The sequence below is a fragment of the Giraffa tippelskirchi genome, chromosome 11 (genome assembly GCF_054371585.1).
Source record: "Giraffa tippelskirchi isolate mGirTip1 chromosome 11, T2T-mGirTip1v1.2.pri, whole genome shotgun sequence".
NCBI lineage: Eukaryota > Metazoa > Chordata > Mammalia > Artiodactyla > Giraffidae > Giraffa > Giraffa tippelskirchi.
In genome coordinates, this window is record NC_137285.1 from 123,613,323 (window position 1) to 123,627,878 (window position 14,556).

The 14,556-nt window shown below is 53.6% G+C and overlaps 1 protein-coding gene and 1 long non-coding RNA gene across 15 annotated transcripts in view; one reads left to right on the forward strand and one right to left on the reverse strand.

Annotated features, from left to right (window-relative positions):
- PDE2A (phosphodiesterase 2A) overlaps positions 1–14,556 on the reverse strand; it is a 98,220-nt gene that overhangs the window by 23,079 nt on the left and 60,585 nt on the right. For 13 of the 14 annotated variants that reach the window (XM_081539485.1, XM_081539488.1, XM_081539477.1 and 10 more), the window contains 2 exons: positions 10,655–10,744; positions 6,975–7,063 (listed from right to left, as the gene is read on the reverse strand). In XM_081539485.1, the coding sequence (XP_081395611.1) occupies positions 6,975–7,063; positions 10,655–10,744 (179 nt within the window). Of the gene's footprint in view, positions 1–6,940; positions 7,064–10,654; positions 10,745–14,556 lie in introns of all 14 variants that reach the window. The other variant, XM_081539490.1, reaches the window with a different exon arrangement.
- On the forward strand, positions 3,950–6,364 carry LOC145525781 (uncharacterized). Its single transcript, XR_014068397.1, has 2 exons — positions 3,950–4,209; positions 5,200–6,364. It is a non-coding gene; the product is annotated as an uncharacterized LOC145525781 (long non-coding RNA).

Here is a 14,556-nt window from a genome sequence, read left to right on the forward strand (position 1 = left end):
GACATGGGTTTGGGTGGACTCTGGGAGTTGGTGATGGACAGGGAGGCCTGGCATGCTGCAGTCCATGGGGTCACAAAGAGTCGGACACGACTGAGCAACTGAATTGAACTGAACTGATGTGTCCACGCAGTCCAGTCAACCTACAAAGATGAATTCCCAATGATCCCATAGATTAAATACTATTATCTTTTCCAGTTTTCAGGTGGAGAAACTAGTGTGCTGAGAGGTTAAGTAACTTGTCCAAAGACCCACAGCTAGCAAGAGGTAGAGCCTGGACTTGAACCCAGGCATTTGGCACCAGAGCCCATCAGTACCCTTGAGTCTTCCTAAAGACCTGAGGGGACTGAGGCTCCAACGGGGACTGATGTGAATGTCAAGGAGGCATAGGGCATCGGTGTGATGGGGGCAGGGGTGGGAACTGAGACAGGGGAGCCTGTGGTAGGAAGAACGAGCTTCTCTCTGCCTTCACCACACATCCCCTCCCACCCATACTCTGGCTCTTCCTGCTTAATTAAGCGCCTGAGTTTTCACCAAATGTCACTCCCTGATGATTAATTGTCCTGGGTTCTTCATCCCTCATGCTGCCTCCACTTAATTGTGTTTGTAGGAACTGCCTGGCCTGGAGAGAAGAGACGCTTGCAGGGCTGGGACTCTGGTGTGTGCATGTGGAGTCACTCATGGGAGCCCAGCAAAGGTCAGGCGAGGAAACGAGAGGGGTAGTCTGCAAGTCCCCAGATCAGGTCACAGCAGCTAGAGAAATTAAGGACCAAAGAGGCTGAATGCCTCAGTCAGGGTTATGCAACATTCTAAATCCAGCCCATTTGCTCCTGGTCCCTTGGTTCAGATTCTACGATGACCACTGGTGTCTCCCACCTTCCAGCCCTCACACCTGGACCTTTAGGTTTCTGGAGGGCTGGATTCCAGTTTTGAGCTGTCCAACTGTGCCAGTCACACCAGGAAGGAACAGGGATCTAGGGTGGCAGGAGGCAATGGCAGCCACGTTTCCAAGTGACTAAGTTGATAAAGGCTGGGGCTTGGTGGAGACAGGGACTGGCCTTGTTGACCCTCAGCCGGACTCCTTGTAGCGGACCCCACCCAATCACTTGGCCTCAGATAAGCTAGTTATCGGTCAGCCACCAGGTGGCGCTGGTCCCTGCACTGCTGGTCAGTAAGCGCTGCAGCTTCATCTCACTGATCCCTGACTCCTCTCTTCCCACCCCCAGACCGTGGGCTGCCCTGGCTTCTCTCCTCCTACCTCCCTCCTCTGCCCTCAAGCCAGGACCCTGATGAAGGAATTGCCCCGAGTTTTTCTTCTCTTCTGCACAAAACTCCCCTTCTGTGCTCATGGTCTCATGACTCTCCAGCCCCCAATCTCTTAACCTCCAGACCTCAGATACTCAAAGGCCCATGAGGGTCCTCAAGGGCCCTCATGTGCCCCTGCCCTGGGTGTCCCTGAAGTAGTCAGAGGCCTCCCCAGTCCTGATCGGAACTTATCCTCTCCACCACTTCCCTGGAAGTAGCACAACCATCCACCGGGTCCCCTGCGGCTTATCTTCAAACTGTCCTGGGTGTCTCCATCTTCTTACCTCCCCATCCAATGGATAAGTCACTGCCCCTGCATCCCCACAGCTCTCCCCTGCTCTCCATTCCCAAGCCACTGCCCAGCTCAAGTAGACACCTCTCCCCTAGACCTGCAGCAGCCTCTCTCCTCGCCTCCTGCCTCCTGTCGGGTCCCTTAAATCCACCTCCCACCAGAGTCAGGGCAGACGTCCTACCTATGGGGACATTCTGCTTAAAGCCATTCCACAGAGTATTTGTTTATTCCACAGAGTCCCTCTGGGTCAGGTTTGGTCCTGAGGACCGAGAGAAGAAGAGGAGTTGTGGTGTTGTCCAGCAAATGAAGTACAGACCCACTCCTGAGTGCAGAGACAGGAGCCTTGACAAAGGAAGGAAGAGCAGGCCCCAGCTGACCCAGGTGCAGGACAGAAGTGGGATCAGAGAAGAAGGCTTCCTGGAGGAGGAGATGCCTGAGTTGAGTCTTAGAGGACACGCAGATGTTATCAACGCAGTCAGGAAAGGAAGTGCAGGTGGAGGGAACTGCATGGCAAAGGCTCAGAGGAAAGAAAGAATGTGTCTGCTGGATGATCCAACGGCTAGGCAGTTGGTGTGGCTGGACAGCAGGGAGCAATGCTGCAGAGGGCCGGGGCCCTGAGGAGCTAGGCTTGATCCTGAGGACAGTGGGAGCCCAGGGACTTGAGCAGGACAAGGTGAAGGTCAGGTTCAATTTCAGGCTGATTATGCTGGCTGCTGAGTAAAACTCTCACTAGAGAGGGAGAATCTGAGAGGCAGAAACTGGGTCTCAGTGAGGGCCTGTAGTCTCAGAGGTCCCTGGAACAGCAAAAGAGAGGCTGGGCTGGGGAAGGTCAGCCTTGACTGGGTCCAGATCTTCCACCAAGTACTGGGCCCTCCAAGGATCTTCCACGCTCAGGAGTCCCTGCACCTCGGCACTTTGCTCTGTAACCCACCCTCTCCTGGCCAGCGACATCCCAGAGCCCTGGGCAGGGCGGTGCCAGGCCATGCTCACCTCAACCCACCCTGCTATGAGCCCTTTTCTGTTGCCTCACCCTTCCCAGAACTGCTGTCCCCCTAGAGGTTTCAAAGATGCTGGAAGGGGGTAGGGGACTCCAAGGCTGTGTCTCCTCCAGCCAGTCGGGGCTGGGGCTTCATCTACTGCTCACATCCCCCAGGTCTGCCTGCCTGTCTGCCTGCCTGCTAAGTCGCTCAGTCATATCCGACTCTCTGAGATCCTATGGACTATAGCCCGCCAGCCTCCTCTGTCCATGGGATTCTCCAGTTAAGAATACTGGAATGGGTTGCCATGCCCTCCTCCAGGGGATTTTTCTGACCCAGGGATCCAACCCATGTCTACTGTGGCTCCTGCATTGCAGGCGGATTCTTAAGTGCTGAGCCACTGGGGAAGCCCCACATCCCCCATGAAGTCCCCTCAACTCAGTGCCCCTGCCCTGCCTCCTCTCCCCTCCTGACTGCCCCCTCCAACCAGGATGATGTTGAAGGGGAGGGAATGCCACAGCCCCGGGGCCAGCTGTCCAGATTGAAGGCTAATGACTCAGCCCTGGTGCCTGGGTGGTCATGGGCTGCCCCAGTGAAGATAAAGACAGATGGACACAGAGTGGGGAGAGGAATGGGTGTGGATTTTATGATAGTTCCGTCCCTTTAACAACTATTTGCTTAGTGGAGGGTAGAGGAAAAGGCTCTCTGTTGGTGGGGTCAATGGCCTGGAAAGAGCACCAGGCCCTCTTCCACTCCTCTGAGCCCCTTCTTAGGTGAGGCCCCCCCTCTCCTGATGGTCCCCCCCCACCTCCAGGGGCCTCATCTTCACTCTCATCTTTCATCTCTCTTGGAGACAAATTATGATTCAGGCCAAGACCCCAACCCTCCTTTCCGTCTGCCTCTCCCTCCCCCAGAATGTGAGACTCCACAGAGATGGGAACAGACTGTTCTCTGTGTCCCTTGAGATCAGTCAGAGGGGCAGACGGATTCTGCAGTGAGTGGGGACCCGGTCAACTCTGAGGAAGAAATTTCTCTCAAGGTTGGGCCTCTGGGCCCCCGCAAACGGTGGCAGAGGGAGACAGCCAGCTGGGACCGGAGTGGGCGGTGTCTCCGCTGTAGTCAGAAAGGCTTTCACTGTACTCAGCAGGGAGTAATCAGAGGCTTTAAGATGGCAGGAGACACAATGAGAAGAGGACTGAAATAGGCTGATTGAGATTGAGGCGGGGCACGGAGAAGAGAGAGGAGAAGGGTTCCAGGAAGCCTCTCACCCAGGCAGCCCTCCGGGATTCTCCCTCTCCAGCCTTGCAGCACCCCCCCCACCCCCGCCCCTTGCAGCCTCAGGATTCCAAGCGGCAGCCCTCAGACGTCACAGTGCCCCAGCTTATCAGAGCACAGAAGCGTAGACTGAGGCCCAGGGAGACAGCATGAGCTTGTGATGGCAACCATGTTGTCCTGGCTCCCAGCCCAGGGTTCTTCTCATGGACAGACCCATCCCCTAGGGAGGCTGCCAAGGCCCAGACACCTTTTTTTTGAAAACTGAATCCTCCTTAGTGCTGGGGATCTATGGAGCAGGCCTCCTAGTGGCCCTCTGGCTGGGCCCTGGCAGAGAAGGGAAATGGGCCCGTCAGGATGGAGAAGGTACATGGAAGGACTTCGCGGGGGAGGAGACAGCATGGCAAGCACAAGGAGGCAGGGAACCCAGGACACACAAGGGGATGAAACGGCCTCTGTGAGCCCGTGGAGGGGTGCGGGGCATCACGGGAAGGGCTGGGTAGCTGGTGGGGCCGTCTCACTCCCTCCGGCCCATCTCCACCCTGCCTCCCCCCATCACCCTGGGCCCTTATCTGTCTTTATGACCCGCCTTCACTTCACACCTGCTGCTGTTAGCAAGCCCTGCAGGCTCTCCAGGGTTTCCTGGAGGAGCACCCCCTCCACTGGGCACGGCCAGCACGCAGGCTCCACCCTGGGCTGGGGCTGGTGCCTGGTCTCCCGATGGTGCACCAGAGGGCCCTTTAGAGAGCCACAGAGGGCACCTTCGGAAGGGCCCTGGAAGGGAAGTAATTTTCTCAAGGTCACCCAAAGAGTAAATGCGTTGGGACTTGGGGGTGGAAGGCAATCAGCAATCATTAAACTCCTACTGTGTGCTGGCCCTGGGCTAAGCCCTGGCATCTATGATCTCATTAAGCCCATAGGCAGGGCCCACTGTTATCTCCATTCTGTAGATGAGAAAACAGGCTTGGAAGGGGCCCCAGTATGGCAGGGATGGGGCAGGGCTGGAATCCAGGTCTGTCTGACTCCCATTCACGTGCTCTTGCCTCTTCTGCAAACCTCTGTCTCTCAGTCTAAGCCAAGGAGGTGGGCTCACCACCAGACACATGGTGAGTGGGTGAGTGGGCAGAGCACAGATTTCAAAGGAGATGATTGGCTTGAACCTTCACCCCCATACTTGCTGGTGGGACGTCCCACCAGCCTCACCCCACTTGCCCCCTCACCCGCCTTGCCTCCTCAGTCTCCTAGGATTTCTGAGCCCCGTATCCGAGCAGTCTTCCCCGTCTCCACTCAACTCTGGGCTAATTGCACTGGAAAATTTACTTTTAATTGTCTTTTTTTTTTGTACCTTTTCCAAAGGCTTTACTGAATCTGAAGTGGCCGGAGGTGGGGATACTGAAAGAGCTGCTGATGCTGCAGAGGATGTGAGGTGTGTACCCCCACCCCAGCTCACACAGGCTCAGAAGGAGCAGCAGAGACCCTGAAGGATGCTCCCCTCTTGCCGTCTGAGTCTACGATCCTGCAGCCCTCTTCCAAGAGAGCCTTCCCAGGCTGCCTTGAGGAAACTTCCTGGATTGGACAAGCTCATACTAAATAAAGTTCTTGAGGATTAGGGGTAGGGATACAGGCTCAGAGGAGAAGAAGGGACATTATAGCATTTTTTCTCTTAAGATTCTGAAGACCACCCAGGCCTATCCTGCCATCTTAGAGATGGGACACTAGAAGCCAGAGAAGGGCAAGGCTGCCACACAGTGCTCGAGAGGAGAAGTTGTCAAACGATGCTAAAGGGGACAGTATCACCTACCTGCCCACCCCATGGGGGAATCAAATGGGAGAAAAGGAGGTGGGAAGACTCAGAGCTATTGGAGAGGCACCAGCCCCTTCCATGGGGAAGTGCCAGAGGATAGAACAGCATCAAAGAAGCCAGGGTTCCACGTGCCAGGACGGGAGGCGGATCTCAGGACCACTAGCATCCCCAGTATCAGGACCTCTGGCATCCCCCCAAAGCAGCTCTTTCCATGGCCTCTGTGACAGGTGTCTTGCCAACCTCAGCTACTACCTGAAAAAGCCACATCCCTGACTGCTTGACCTGTTGGAGTAGAGCGCTGCCTCCTGGTAACACCCCCCACTGGTGTCCACTCAGCCCTTACAGCTCCCAACCCTGTGCTCCCTGGGTCCATGATGCCCCTGCACTGCTCAGAAGGCAGTGCTCATATTCTCCTTGGTCTCCCCTCCTCTGGACCAGAGTTCCTGCCCATCCACATTTTCTCATCAGACAAGCTCCATTTCCCTTCTCTCTCCCCTGGACAGCCAGGAGCTAGGATACCATGTCCCAGACCTGGCCTCACACCAAGTATGTGGCATTGGACACGTCTCACAATGTCTGCTCATCTGGAAAACAGGGAGGCTAAATTCAATAGGCTCAGAGGTGTCAAGGGACCATAGGGCACTGAGCCCGTGTTCCTGAAGTCAGTGATTCCAAAATTCTACCATAATGAAAATAAAAACAGACATTTAGCACTCATTATGGATACAGTTTTAAGGGCATTACATGTGTTAAACATTTAATCCTCCCAAGAATCCTCCCATAATAGTACTACGAGATGAGTACTATTATTATCGCCAGTTTACAAGCAAGAAAACCGGGGCACAGAGAGGCTGAGTCCCTTGCCCTGGAGCTGGGGTTTGAACCCAAGCAGCTGGGCTCCAGAACCCACAGCAGGACGTGGTCTGTGATCTCCCCATTCTCAGAGTTGACACCATGCAGTCCGGCATTTTGTGACTCCGAGTTCTGTGATCCTGTGAGAACCTGCTGGCAGTTCTCGTAACCTGCTGGGGTTCTAGCTGACAGACTGTAGCCCTGACCTTTTGAGACTCAGGCTAAGGAGGCTGCAGTGGTTTAGAATAGCTCTCCAGGAGGAAATCTAGCAGTTGGCACTTTCCCTGTGTCATCCACTCCCCAAACACAACACAAGAGAAGACAGTGCTTCTCCCCTCTATGCTGCAGTCAGTGAGCCGGCCAGGGAACCCCAGCTGGCAGGGAGGCTGAGGTCAAAGTCAGATGGGGAGGGTGAGACCAGACCTTGTGGTCTCACTTGACCATGTGAGAGGGCAACGGGTGGAGAACAGCTCACCGCACTTTCCCCTCCTGGGGCAGCTCATGGGGGGGCTCCTCACACACCAGCCGGGATTCCCCATCCAGCAGGTAGGTGTAGACCGTCTCCTAGAACAGAAGGCACTCATGAGATCCAGAGGAAAGGCCCTCACACCACCCACTTCCAGTCTGACACAGGTCTGGGTGACAAGGTCGTGGGCATCTGTTTGTCCGTCATTACTCCCCAGGTGATTCTAAGTGCAGCCAGGGTAGGAAAACTCCCTTGTGACCTCAGCACTTCACTGTCTCCTGGAGAGGGTCTGATGGGCTGAAGGAACAGACCACCCCCTGCCAATACCCCGCAACTCTGAGATATTTCCCTGCAGAGAATCCAGCCTCAACAAATAATAACTGAGCGTCCACTCGGGGCCTCACTGCAGGAGAGGCTCTGAACACCCTGGAATCTTCCCTCCTACCTCAGATACACAACCAAGAAAGCACACACTGTGAGCCAAGCCAGGAGGACTTCTTGGAGGGAGTGACTTTAAAGTTGTAACTGACATGGGAATTAGACATATTCAGGGAGTGGGTTGGAGATGGAGATGGTAGGGGACAGGGAAGTCTGGTGTGCTGCAGTCCATGGGGTCGCAAAAGAGTCTGACACAAATGAGCAACTGAACAACAACAAAAGGGAGTGGGTGAGAATGGCTTCTGGGCCAAGTATTAATAATAGGTGGGTAGGTGTACAGAGTCCAAAGCATTGATGGAACCAACAGTGGCGGGGCAGGGGGAGAGGCACAGGAGGTGGGTTTGGGATCAGCGGTGCTGAGTGGGAAGGGAGCTTAGGGAGGGTTTCGTTGGGGAGAGGGACTGCTGATGGGGAGGGAGGAGCTGGTGAGCCCTGTGAGACAGGAACTGATTTGTATTTTGGAATGATCATTCCCCGGAGTGAGATCAAAGCTCTGTTTGAAGCATATCAAATCTGCAGCTTGTCAATCCTCCCTCCCAAGGACCCAGAGCAGTCCTTTTTTGGGGGGTGGGGGGCATGCCACTCAGTGTGCAGGATTTTAGTTGCCTGACCAGGGATAGAACCTGCGCCCTTGGCAGTGAAAGCACAGAGCCCTAACCACTGGACTGTCAGGAACTCCCCCCCAGAGCAGTCTTGGTTTCAGTTGCAGACCATGTCTTGGCAGAAGCAGTTGCCCTCACTGACCCACAAGAGAAAATGCACATTCCCTCCAAGCAGGACTGGCCACTCTTAGAGACCCACAGCCAACCTGTCTGCAGAGCGTCTCCAGAGTCGCATGTGATGAGGGAGACCCAGGTGCTCAGCAGAGCCTACACCCCATCGAGGGTGTACCCATGTGCCCAGCTCAGTATCCTGAGAGGTGTTGTTTTCTCAGTGGGAGAATGGAGGGCTCTCCTCTCTGCTGATTGTATCAGGGAGGGCTTCTGGAGGTGGTGACACTGAAGCTCCATGTTAAAGTAAGTAAGTGTGGAGTCCTCAGAAGCCATTGCCTTTCACAGCTGTGAGAGTCCACAACCCTGTCAGACATTCTTGTTGCCCTTGGCTGTCCCCAGCCAGCCCCCACCTTCTCCCAACCCCCAGGAGATGCCCCAGTCCCACCTCCAGAGAACCTGAGCCAAGCTCAGAAGTGGCATGGGCCAGAAATGACAGGGCCTGAGGAGAGTGAGTGGGGCAGACACAGGAAGACCCAGGCCCCCTTGTCCTCCCGGGTGAGGGTCTAGTAGGGGAGTTCAGGGATGAAGAAATCAGTGGGAAGGAGGCCCTCATGCCTCATCTATATTCAGCCTCTTCCTGTCAACCAACCCTTTACTCAGCCTGGGAGGGGCCTGTAGGATTTGGTCCCCCAAAGAGGTTAAGGCACTACCCAGCACCCAGAGTCTTGCCCTGGCAGAAAGAAGGGTGGGCAATCCGAGGATGGGGAGCAGGCAGGCAGGCAGATCCTCACTTCACTTCTGGGTGTCCGTCTGCCTCCACCCCCTTAGTCGCAGCCCTCTGGGTTAAAATTAGCTGAGTTTACTGGAGAGAAGAAGGAATCATTTCAGACACATCAGTCCCATCTGCATTTGCGGCTGCCTGCCACAATGGGTGCTGATGAGGGAGCCAGGTGCCAGCAGCTCCCCTCCCTGGCATCTCACCACCCCTCCCTAGGGGCAGAGCAGACCTGCTGTCTCTCCATCCCTCCTTAGAGAGCTGAGCTCCTCCATGCAGTCAAGACAGGGCTCCCTCCCCAAAGTCAGGGCTTCCCTAGCTCATGCAGGTCTTTGGGGTGGACCAAGACAGACACTTCCCACTGTCCCAGGGATCTAGTCACCTGGACTGGAGCTGTCTTCCCAGGCCCCCGCTTTGGGGATACAATTAATCCAGTACAAGGGCACCACCAGCATTCTGCCTGTGAAGACCCTCCTCCTCCCCACTCCCAGGACAGCCTCGTGGATGCTGACCTGCCAACCTCCCCACCTCTTCTTTTCCAGATGTTTCTCCACCTCAGGCCAGATGTTGCCTCAATCCCATCTCCAGGAAGATTTATTTTGGGAGCCAACACACCACCCACTTCCTACCAATTTCACGCTCAATAAAGCTCACTCATTAGTCTTCCTCCTGGGCTCTGAACTTCCAGGAGGTTTTGAAAAGACAGAGCTGAGGAAAGAGAATGGGGATGCTTAGGTGCCAAGCCCCATTTGTTCCTGTCATGCTGTGTGACCTTGGGGGAAGTGTTCTCCCTCTCTGGGCCTTGGGTGGATCATTTATCCAGCAGATTCAGACACAGTGGGCTCTGCTGGTGGCTGGTGTCTAGGGCAGAGGAGGGAACACCCCAGGCTGTGGGGAGTCAGTTTAGGCATCTCCTCTTCTGGTAAGTCTCCCATGCCTCTTAGGGTGTCAGAGCCCCCCTCCCCAGACTGACAGTCTCCTGCTCCCTTCTGTCTGGCACAACTGATACACTGCTGCTTTGTGTCTTGCGAGTCAGTTCATCCATCCTACTGCATAAAGGATGCATAGTGACCACTGGAGCTGAGTTGAGGAGTGGCCTGGGGCAACTGAAGAGGAGTACAGTCACCTCATCCAGGCACTCCAGCCCAGGAAACCATGCTGACCAGGTGACCAGGGGCCCAAGCAGCCACCCTCCACCTGTTCCTGGTGTGCAACCTCATCTATGGTGTTGGGATGGGTCAGAGAGAAGCTTAAAGGCTTCTAGAGGCTTCTAGAGGACATCTTATCTAGGCTCCTGACTCTAGACAGGACACCTGAACTCAGCACAGATCTATTCATCAAGGCCGAGCCCCATTCCAGCACACAGCTGGTACCAAGGAAGTTCTTCTGCATGTCTACTCTCAATCCTTCCTGCTATACATATTCCAAACCTCACATGACTCACTAGTTCCTACCTAGTGAATCCATTAGGTTATTATCCTAAGTGAATCCATTCCATAATCTGAGACATGACCTTTCCAATTATGCTCTAATGCCCCTTCTGTCCCAGACATTCCAGGATTCCTATATCAGTTCATTCATTGGGGCTTAGTTTTAGTCCTCCTCCTCCAGGAAGCCCTCTTAAATACTCACCCAAACCCTTCACTTCCTCAGGAGAGTCCTCTGGGCAGAGATCCTACTTCTTCTTTCCTTCTCAACCCTGTAGGTTAAGAGGAGCTGGGCAAAGGATTAAAGGGCAGGAAAGTATGGGGTAAGGCACTTACCACTCTGGGAAGCACAGCTGACAGGGCCTCCTTGACAGCCTGTTGCAAGCCTGCAATGTCGATGACGGAGCCCAGGCTCAGCAAAGCATCCTGGAAGAGAGGAAAGGGCAGTGAGGGCCTTTGCCAGGCAGGCCAGGACAGACTCCCTACTCAGGGGGCTGGGAATACAAACTCTCAGCTTAAACCAGGGCCTAAGGCTAGCAGACACTTGAATCCCAGGATCTTAGGAAATCAGAATCCAACCAGTCTCTTTTTTTCCCCCCAACCAATCTTTTTTTTATTTCCCTAACCAGTCTTAAGGCCTTAAAATGTCCAAGTCCCTTCATCTTACAGTGAGGGGTCTGGGGCTTAGAGAAGGGTCAGGGACTTAGCAAAGAACTCACAGTAAGTCAAGAGGTCAAGTCTCGGCTAGACCCTAGGTCTCTTGTCCTTCAGCCAAGGACAACTCAGGCATAGCAGGGAAAGTACAAGCTTCTGCATTAATATAAAACAAAACAAGTAAACAAAAAGTTCCAAATTTGAATTCTAGCTCCACTATTTATAAGCAGTGTGAATCTTGGTCAAGTCACTGAGCCTCAGTCTTCTATCTGTAAACTGGGGGCAACTAAGGCTATCTCCCCCTATAGGCTGCTATGGTGATGAAATGAAACTGAGTGCCCACACACATAGGTGCTCAGCCAAATATTTGCTGAATATCGGTCCCACTCAGTTTCCCGAGGAGGGAGGTGGTCTCACACAGTCTCATTTTGCAGCCTAGTGAGGGGCTGGGAGTAGCAAGAGTCCACGGGGTACATGAGCCCACAAGATTCAAGAAACACGGTTAGGCCAGCCCCTGGTGAGATAGAAAGGAAAGGAGAAATCAGCCTTGACTGCCTCACAGCCTTCCTGTCCCAGGAACGGGCCTCGTCCTTGGAGAGCCGGAACCAAGACAAGAAAGGTCCCTGCTTCTCGCTCTATTAACTTGGCCAAAACCATGGGGATCAAAGAGAAAGGTAATAGAACAGAGGATCCAGAGCCAAAGCAGGACTGTGACTCATACCATCCACTCAGCCAAGCCCTCCCCACTAGCCCCTGAAAGTTCCTTCTGATGTCTTCCTCGTGGATGGCTCAGTCTGTGTTCATAGAGCCAAGTGATTAATTGTAGGATGGAAGACACATGGTGTGGCCCCCATTCCTGTAAAAGTGATGTGAGATTGAGGCTCTTATTGGGCCACAAGCTCAGTATGAGCCCACAGCATAAATGTGGCTGGTAATATATTAAAATGCTGAGATTGCAGGGCATATTAATAAAGATCTGTTACCCTAGCTAGGGAGGATGAGAGTTCCTCCATGACCATGGGCTGATTAGATCATCCCCAATGCACTATGTCCCAGGTAAGGACAAGAAGAGACTCATTCAGAGGAGGTGACGTATGTAAAAAGAGAATAAGAAACCAAGTCCTGCATGGAGAACCTGGGGATGCCTTGCCTGCAGCAGAACAGATCCAGGGGTCTCAGTATTTGACTCCAATATCTCATGCTTTCCTGGGTGACTGGACTCTGTGGCCCCAGATATAGCCTGGAGACTCACAGGATTTCACAGGAGGCTGACCTTGGCCCAGGGGAGTGAAAGATCTTCTTCCAGTTAGAACTTTGCTACATAGGCAGAGGAGAAGGCAACGGCACCCCACTCCAGTACTCTTGCCTGGAAAATCCCATGGACGGAGGAGCCTGGTAGGCTGCAGTCCATGGGGTTGCGAAAAGTCTGACATGACTGAGCGACTTCACTTTCACTTTTCACTTTTCACTTTCATGCATTAGAGAGGGAAATGGCAACCCACTCCAGTGTTCTTGCCTGGAGAATCCCAGGGACGGCGGAGCCTGGTGGGCTGCCGTCTATGGGGTCGCACAGAGTCGGACACAACTGAAGCGACTTAGCAGCAGCAGCAGCACATAGGCAGAGGCCACTAGAAGAGAGGTGAGGAACTGAGCTCCCCATACTTGGGGGTATGCAAAAATTGGCTAGATGCCCATTTTTCAGAGAGGCTACAGAGGGGAGTCCTGCACTGGGGTCCAGATGAAGCCTACGGTCTGGGCTTTGGCTCCAGATTTCACCTTGCATTTTCTTGGCTTCAGTTTCCTTCCCTACCCTGACTCCCATTCCCACCCAGTCCTGTGTTCCAGGTTGAGGGAGCAGTGGTGGGCTTTCTCTTCAAATGGCATTGTTTTCTCCAACCCCCAACCTCCCTTTGATCCCTTTCACTGCTCAAGTGAAGACACATTTCAGTCATGAAGATGTGTCTCCATCCTAGGACACCAGGAGCTACTGACTCCACCATAAATTCCCCAGATTAGATCAACTGTCCTTTGATCCTGAGGTACTCCTCATCACAGCTCACACACTCTCAGCACCACACATACCCGGCTACCCAGTCATAGACCCCCATATTCTCACAGAAACACCCCAGCCTGCCTTCAGACACCCTCCAGGTACACATATAGGTTCACACAGGTGCAGATACTTCCTAATGGATTCACAGGTCCAGGGCTCAGCAACATGTTGGCCACTGTGGCCTTTCTAGGTCAATTCTGCAGACTAAAGAGGCGAGGAAGAGTTGTTTTCCCAGATAATCCTGAAATAAAGTCTGCCAACCCAGGCTCCTCAGACAGTGGTTCCAAGGGCTTGGCCCCAGAAGGTAGTGCTAGTTTAGGTCTGCTCCTGCTTGGAGACAGTGGGGAAGGATAAGCTAGGTGGGGGGCCCTGCCCTCTAATGGAATTTGTGTGTGTAGTGTGGAAGTTGGAGAAGAGGGGCCAAAGTGATGGAGTGAGTGCTGATGTCCGGGGAGACATGTCTCAAAGCCACAGGCTTAGGACAGCTAAGTCTCCCCATTTGACAGATGAGGAAACTGAGGCTTAAAAAAAAAAAAGCAATGCCCCATCTGTGGTCAGCCAGCCAGTCAGGACAGAGACAGGTCCAGAACACACCTCTCTGGATCTCCAGCCTCTGTCTTGTTCCTGCTCTGGACCAACCCCCAGCTCCCTCCCCAGGGGCCTTAGAGAGAATAGTCTGTCCTTTGTTCTGATTGGTGGCTCCTCTTCCTGCCCTTTACTTGGATTGAGGAATGCCCTGACCTGTCCTTTACTGAGATTGGTGGATGCCTGTCTGGCCTTTGCTTGGATGGGTCAGTTTTCTGTGACTCCTCAGGCTAAGGGCAAGATAATGGCGCAAGAGGGGAATTGGAAAGGAAACCTGAAGACTGTTGGAGCAGCAGGGAGGAGGCCCAGACGGCTGGATGAAAGCATGGCCAATGAAGCCCTGGGTGGTCTCTGCCTGATATCCTTCTGTTCACCCACCTCCTGGCCCTGCCCTGCCTGCCTGCCCCAAGGGGGCGGGTGTTGAGTGTAGGAAACATAGCTGGGAAGGGCCACTTCACACTTGGCCTTCAAGATTTGCTCACATGGTGCCTTCTCCTTGAATCTTGCCAAGATCCCAAAGCAACTTCACCTCCTGCATCAACTCAGGGAGGAAATAGCTCACATTCCAAAGACCATGAGGTGAGGCTCAGAGGTCAGAGTGGCTGCCTCGGTGAAGGGAGAAGAGTCAATGGTACTGAGGCTCAAGTCAAAGGGTTTTAAACCCCAGAAATCTTAAACAGATGAGAAGAGGAAAAGCACATACAGAGCCATACCTGCTCTCATGCACATCTACACGTGTCACACATACACATATTGCCATGCACACACCCACACACAAACACACACATGGATAAAAATTCAACCCTATAGAAATGGCTACCCACTCCAATACTCTTGCCTGGAAAATTTCATGGACAGTGGAGCCTGGCAGACTTTAGTTCATGGGGTTGAAAAGAGTTGGACATGACTGAGCACACATGCATGCAATATACAATGCACACATAAA